Here is a 7472-nt window from a genome sequence, read left to right as displayed (position 1 = left end):
AGCTGAAGGACTGATTCCTGGGAGAGAAAAAGGAGCCGGTCTGATGCTCCGCAGGTTCCTGCATCCGTGTGCGGAGGCACCGATGCTACTTCTTACCTCCTTGGCTGCGGGGTCCGTGGGGACAGGGCGTCTTTGAAAAGCTCAGCCAAGGGGAGCCCCAYGGACCGCACAGCCTGGCTGGAGGCCATAAAGGGCCGGGTGCTGGCCGCGTCCCTACTGCCCCTGTTCCCTGGGCTGGCAGCTTCCCTGGGCCTGTGGACTCTGGCTGCTGCCCACGGACATCGTTCCAGCTTGGCTCCTGGAAAYGTTCACAGTTATTTTTGGGCACTAACTGCCTTTCCAAATATTTGCTTTGGTGTTAGTGCATGGCCCCACTGGCAGCTGGGGCTCCCCTCCTCTGCTCGCCACCRCAGAAAGCTGGGGCGTCCAGCTTCCAGCCATCGCATCTGCCTGGGGAACCATCCCCTCCATGGTTGGAGTCCCACCTCTCCCTAGGGCTGCTTCTTCCAACCACCATGATCCAGAGTGGACAGAGGATCACCCAAAGCCCACCAGCATCTCCTCAGGTCACCCAGCCCTCCAAACCAAAGGGCTCTCATTCCCCAAAATGGTCACTTACGACTGGRTCCAGGTGGTGGAGAGAAGACCTCAAAACTTAAAATGCAACGGGACTCTGAGGAGATGGCAGCTCACACTGCATGGAGAGGTTCTGCTCTCTGCTTTCCTCCAGGCAGGACCAGCTGCTCTAAGTCATGGAGCAAGGCTGGGTAAGGGACACYATGGTTTCTGTCCCCAAAGAGTCCACATTAGCCCCAGGTGCAAGGAGCTGCAGCAATCCGTCGGCATCTTTGCTGCCACTGAGGTTCCTGGTTTTCATCCTTTGAGGATGCCTGCTAAGAGCCCAGGGAGTCCAGCCCGTGGGCTTGGGCAGCTGCCATTAGAAAGAGAACAACATCACCCTGTTTGGCGATACAACTATTTGTGTTGCGAGCAAGCCAAGAAATCCCCAGCCGATGGAGCAAAGGCCCTTCCCCACCTCCAAGCCGTGCTGATAGGGCTCCAGGCTGGAGCGAAGCTGGAGCCTTCCCAGCATGGCCCTGCCGGGGAACCGGCTCATGCGTTACCACCGAGGGCTGAATCATGGTGTTGCAGCCACAGCTGGTCTTTCAACACACGAAAGCGATTTGGCAACCTCCGCGGGCTATTAATAGAGCGGGGCCGTTTTGCGAGAGCCCCGCGCAGGGCTGGAGGAGCGCGGTGCTGCAGGGAGGCGAAGCAAACTCCGAGAGAGGCGAAGCACCGAGTTTGCCTAAGGAGAGGCTGAGCGAGCGGGGGAACAGCGTGCTGGGGAGCAGGAAGTGGAGCGATGCCCTCTCCTCCCTTATCGCCTCCGAGCCCCGCGCTGGCTCCGCCGAGCCGAGCGGGAACCACGAGCCCTGCGACGTGGCACCAGGGGACGTGCCACCTGCACTCCTGTCCCAGCCCTGCGCACGCTGGGGGACCCCCTGCCTGGGCTGGTCCTGCTCCCAGGGGGGTGGGAAGATGCCACGAAGGGATTTCCTTGGGAAAGCCTGTTCTCCTCCCAGCCAGGTCTCCCATTCCTTTGACTTTACCCAGAGGGGCATGACAGCCATCCTGCCTGCCCACCTGCGTGGACACCCACCCTGGGGACAGAGCAGGCCACCTTAGCTGGGGTGCATCCCAGCGGGAGATGCTGGAGAAGGGCATCTCTTCTTTATGTTTGGAAAGGAAAATACAGAGAAGGTGACATTAGGAGAGGTCATCTGCGCTGGTGAGAGGTTATCACAAAATAAAAGGCAGCCCATGGAGGTTACCTCCTCCCTCGCACATGGTGCTCGGTCTGTACCAGGATCACGGCTGGTTTGGGCTGCTCACTTCTGGCTCCATCCAGATCCCCACCTCTGGGAGGAAGGAGCCAGCTGTGCCCCCACATCTCTGAGCCCCAAACGCTGCCTGGGACGGGAGCAGGGAGCCTCCGCAGTGTGGGAGCCAAGGGAAGGAGCCCCCCACCTCGGCTACCCTGCTAGCTGCCGCTGGCCGAGTGGGGTTGGCGGCTGGCTCCTAGCTGCCTCGCTGGGCTCTCCCCTGGGCTGCCTCTGGAGCACAGCTGTAGTTTTAGCAACGGAAGCACCAGACGGAAGAACCACCCTACGCAACAAGGAAACCCGGCCTGCCAGATGGGCACCCGTTATCTCATATCCCAGCTCCATCCTGCCCTGCGCTCTCCCTTCCTCACATCTACGTGAGCACAGCTCCTCTGCCCATCTTCTACCGTGCCAATACTACTCCAAGTACTTCCCTTCCCACCCCCGGACAGAGCTGTGCCCATCTCCAGATTCCTCCTGGACTGTTGACCAGCACTGCGCTCTGGTTAACAGGCCATGCGCGGCCCCAGCCTGCCCTCCCCTCACTGTGCAGGGAGCAAAGGCAGCGTGCGACCTTGGCGAGTGGGTTTGGGTCTGGCAGTGTCTAACTGCAATGCCCTGGGCATTGGGATCACAGCCCCRGGGGCCAGGATGGTTTGTGTCACCGCTTTGAGATTAGACACTCTGATCCGAGGTGTGGGTTGGCATCCAGCTGCCTGCCTTGAGCTTCTCTGGACCAGGCTGATTGCAGAAAAAGCCTTGGCAGAAGAGTTGCCTCATACAGTAACTCTGGATTGAGAGCTCCAGCTTCGCTCTCACCCGGCCACTGCGGCTGCTTTGCTGCCGGAAAAGTCCCGCAGGCAGGGGAGGGTGCAGGGTGCGTTCCTGAGGCTACCCTGCGGGAGGGCTCACAGCCAAGCCACGCTGGAGAGGAACCTGCCCTGCAGGCTGGCAGCTGGGAAACCGCCTCTGCCAGGSCAGGCCGGGCCAAGCAGCCAGACTGGATGAAGCAATTGCTCCCCACCACCTCCTCCTTCCCGCCTGCACCCGGCCTCACCAGACATTTTGTCCCTGCACAGCACCAGGCATCGGCAAGCACAAGAGATATGAGCCAGCCCACCAGGTCTTGCCCTGGTTCACATCCAGGCAGTGCTACTGCCGGGGATTCCTGCCACAGCAGCTCTCTGCGTGCAAGCAAACGCATCCTTCCCATGCCCGACTCCTGCATCATAGCCTCCCCTCTCCGTCCCTTCCCACTGCCAAGGGGTCTGTGCTTCCTTCCAGGAGGTGACATCCCCCCGTGCGTGCCTCCTCTCTGCTGCAGCCTCAGCCTTCACCATCACACAGCTGTATCCCTAGCGCACGGCTGCATGGAGAGCCTGGCCACGGAGCGATGCTGACCAAGAGGGACTGTGGCCATCAGTGGTTCAGGGCACTAAGGCTGGGAGAGGCAGAGGACAGCCAATTTGGAAAATTCATCTTCCACCACAAGCATTGAGACCATCCAGGGAAAAGCTCTGTTTGCTTCCAGGGAGCTGGGAGAAACAACTTGATTGCTTCCTGACGTCCCACGTCTTGGAGAACACCCAGCAAAAGCATCCATGAGAGCAAGTGGGAACGTGCAGGGCTCCTGAGTCAGTTGGCACAGAGGTCTCAGCACGGCAGGCAGAAAGGGAACCTCAGTCCTGTATCCAACTCCGCAGGGCTTTCAAGCAGTTCAATCCTGTGCCACTTGGCCAAGCAATGGGCCAGGGCACCCTCCCAAGCCATTTCTCAGTAATTTCTTTAAACGTGGAAACACAACACACAGCCTAAACGTGACCTCTGCTCTGGCAGCAAGCACTGCCGCAGCAAGCTTTTCTCACTCCTAACCAACAGTGATGGGTCCTCCCGAGGTCAGAGCACAGCAAATGGACATCATCAGATCCTTTTAGACAGGAAACTGCCTTTTTGCTGTTAAAGTCAATCACATAATCCTTGTTCTTCTTCTTTTTTTTTTATATATCATAATTTTATCTTTTGATCAATCACTGACATTAAACATTCCCTGAAAGGCTCTCAAAGTACATGCAAACGTCCAGCTTTGTCATACTGGTGAAGAAAATTTTGTACATGCAAAGCTTGATATGAAGGCATAAATAGTAAATACTGTACCAGTCAGAAAATCTAACAGTTTTTCAGATCCATAAGCAACTCACTAGTATCATCTCAGAAGACAAAGTTGTGGTTTACCAAAATGGACTTGTTTGTACTAAATGGTTGAAAAAGGAGCTGATAGCATCAGTGGTCACTGTGATCTTGCCTCTCTTTAACATCAGCCTGTGCTGAGACACAAAGGAGCTGCAGATATGCACGCAGTTCCTCAGAGATTGCTGGCCTCCTTCCCTTCCCCTGACATGCAGTGCGTGCAGGAAAGGGTTTCTCTCTTCAAGCCGGGTGGGACTCGCTCTGTGCCTCGCAGCTGCTCCTCAGGACTCAAGAGCTCTTCTTCCTTGGACTCTCTTTTCACGCAAGGCCATAAAAAAACAACTCCACTGTTAAATATTTCTTTCTGCATTGCTCTAGGCCATAAAAACCAACTCCACTGTTGAATATTTCTTTCTGCATTGCTCTATCATCCTAGAGCCACAGCTATCAAAAATAACAATGTAGGATCGTTTCTTCCAGCAGAGGAGAGTGCTGTAACATGTAGAGTACAATCAAACTGTTCCCACTATTCATAACATTTTCCCCCTGCACGTACATATCCTGGCACATACATACCTTGACAGGTTTCCTCCACACCCTAACTGCCTGCTTCTGCTATACAATTAAAAAGACATTTTATACTTAAAAAAAAACCCACCCACCCAACTCAAAGCCAGGCCTGTGCAACCTCATGTGGTCTGGAACTGTGACCTACACCCATGATCAGAGTCAGCAGCTCTGTAAAACACAGCTGCTGGCCAGTTCAGCGCTGCCAGCAGTGAGACACCCACGAGTGCGTCCCTTCCCTGAGTCACGGCAGGCATGAGCATCCCCTCGCAGCCTCAACAGATACCCACTTCCTGAACTCGCAGTCCTCCAGGATCAGTGAAAGAGCACTATCAGAGGGAGCAATTTTTCCCTTGGAAAAATTCTGCTGGAGCGTAACTGAGATGTGGCACTGACCCCTAGTGACAGGCTTCTGCCCTGGCACTGCACAGCTAAGGTCTGCAAGAAAAATGAAGTGCAGCCAAGTACAGTAGGGATCCGGGAACACTCTCTGTATTGCACAAAACCTGCTTAAGCAGTCCTTCTGCTTATGAACTTCAGTGGTCTGAGGGAGCCATTCCTGTAAGTGTGCTTCCCATCCTGAACATCCTGGTCCAGGACATCAGATGCTCCACTCAATGCAATGCTGTCACAACCAAAACAGAAGCAGATTAAGTGTACTTTAGATATACTTTATTTAAGAAATTTACTATAATCTCAGATACCACACTTCACCTGCACAAAATGGGAGAGTGATGCAGTAACAGGGAAGGCATCAKTCATATCATCAGGGACAGTACTGGAAATGATCCAGTGGATTCAGTGGAAATGACGTGGAACATGGTATAAAGACCTTACGCAACAAAGGAATGATGGGAACTCACAGAAGTTCTGTTTCCACACTGATTCTACTCCTTCTCTGAGGAATATTCAGCTGCATAACAGACTCTGATCTGCATACTATAGATAATTACTTTACATATATATACAGTTTGGCTCTAAGCCTGATGTCAAGTACAAAAACAGCAATTAAGGGCTTCAGAGAGAGCCCAAGACTGATGGACTACTACTGAGCATTGCAAACTACTCCCACCAGGTGGGATGCTTGCAAGAAGGGAAAGACTTCACAAAGCCTCAAGCAGTTCCTTAAAATGTTTTTTGCTTTTCCCCCCTCCTAACTTCAGAGCCATAAGCAGGAGGAGGATCCAACCCTCCTGGCACATCTCTGGTGTTGTGGAACAGAGCTCGCACCTACTGAAGGCGGTGGGAAGATTGGGATGGACATTAGCAGGATTAGACAAAGTTTCCCTCTGAACACACTGCACTCCCCAGACTACATCCTGTGCTCAAGAGCTGTCCTGCAAGGTCAGGCCCTCCAGAAAGGAATTAAAGGCCTTTTGCTGTCCCAGGGATGTGAGTAAAGCCCAGAATACTGCTTTCCCAGGCACTGAACCTCCCAGTCTAGACAAGGATGTGAGACACAGCTCCATCCCATGTTGGAACAGTCTGTCCCCAGCACTGACAGCCCTGCCCTTCATCTCCCCCTCCTCATTTCTAAAGTGTTCACCTCTCTGCAGACCTCATTCCCCACACCATCCCATGCTCAGATGAAACCAGCCTCACTACTGTCACCAAAACCAAAAAGAGCAGAGGCTGCAAACAGCCCCCTGGGCTCATAATCATGAAGCTGCCAGCATTGAGCAAAGCCATCTTCCAACCCACCTGACCTTGAGCTTTGCTGGCAAATTTTGTGGATGTGTTCTGGATATTCACAGCTGCTGTGATGATCTGAGTTCTGGACTTTATAACAAAATCACTTCAGCCAGATTCTCCTGTTATGAGAAGAAACATGCTCATGAATTCAGTTCACCATCTCAGGTGTAAACACAACTACGTGCCAGTTTAAACACTGCAGCCATAGAGTGAGCAGTATGTTTGCCTTCACAGCAACACATAGTTTCTCTGCAGATTTAAGTTTCTTGAGAGCAGAACTTGCTGACAGATAGTTCAGTAATGCCTCTAGTGGCATTACTAGAGGCAAGAGAGCTGTTCTTCTTCCTGGAACTGCTCATGGTCTTTCCGCTCAGAGGCAACCAAAGCATCTTTGCAAGATATATGGTGTCACAGGAATAGGCTGTGTTGATCTAACTTCTCCAGCATAATTTGTTGTGCACACAGGCTTTTAGCACGCAAAGTGGGCCTTTCCATTAACTACCAAGCAGACAGAACTCCTTCCCAGAAATCTCCATGTAGATCTGCTGTCATGATTTACCATGAAATGCAACAGGAACTGCACACAGGAGGGCCAAGTTATTGTTGTACAAACACATTGCTGGTACCAGAAATCACAGGCATGGCAGAAGTGCTGACACACTGCAATGGGGAATTTGCCTTTAAACTGAAACTTAAGAGCTGTTTTATCCCTTCACTGCTAATTTGGCTAGTAAAGCACCTCTCTCTCTGTTGTAGAATGCTCACAGAGGACTCAGACTGTGAGACAGTTCTCTGGGCACTGTCCTATAGCCTCTCACTATTTCCCATAGCGGGATCTCTAGCTCTCACAGCTCGCTATGTCTCTTTTCCCTTCCTGCTAGCCTTGGGGCTGTCCCCCGCAGGTCCCTCCCAGGGGACTGGCCTTTCTCTGCTTTCACCCCAGACTCCTCAGGCCGTTCCTCTCTGACTGTGGCTTTTTCTTCAGAGCTTTCTGGCTGCTGCTGCTCCTGTGTGTCCCCATGGCTGTAGGAGGTGTGCAGGATGAACTCAGGCACTGTTGTCTCCATCATCTGGAGGAAATTGTAAGCAGGAAGAGGTGGTTTCCAGTCTTCCTCAGATAAGGTACCTGAGAAGTGAATA

General features: G+C 53.0%; 1 protein-coding gene across 2 annotated transcripts in view; it reads right to left on the bottom strand.

The window, feature by feature from the left end:
* Positions 1–5290: 5290 nt before the first annotated feature.
* TXNDC16 (thioredoxin domain containing 16) overlaps positions 5291–7472 on the bottom strand; it is a 49541-nt gene continuing 47359 nt past the window's right edge. For both annotated transcript variants that reach the window (XM_085315131.1, XM_085315132.1), the window contains exon 20: positions 5291–7458. In XM_085315131.1, the coding sequence (XP_085171257.1) occupies positions 7178–7458 (281 nt within the window). In that variant the 3' untranslated portion in view covers positions 5291–7177. The remainder of the gene's footprint in view (positions 7459–7472) is intronic.

This window comes from Rhea americana, unplaced genomic scaffold (assembly GCF_003343005.1).
Source record: "Rhea americana isolate MKP2758 unplaced genomic scaffold, rheAme1 scaffold_42, whole genome shotgun sequence".
NCBI lineage: Eukaryota > Metazoa > Chordata > Aves > Rheiformes > Rheidae > Rhea > Rhea americana.
Note: the sequence above shows the minus strand (reverse complement) of the source record. Positions and strands in the feature narration are given on the sequence as shown.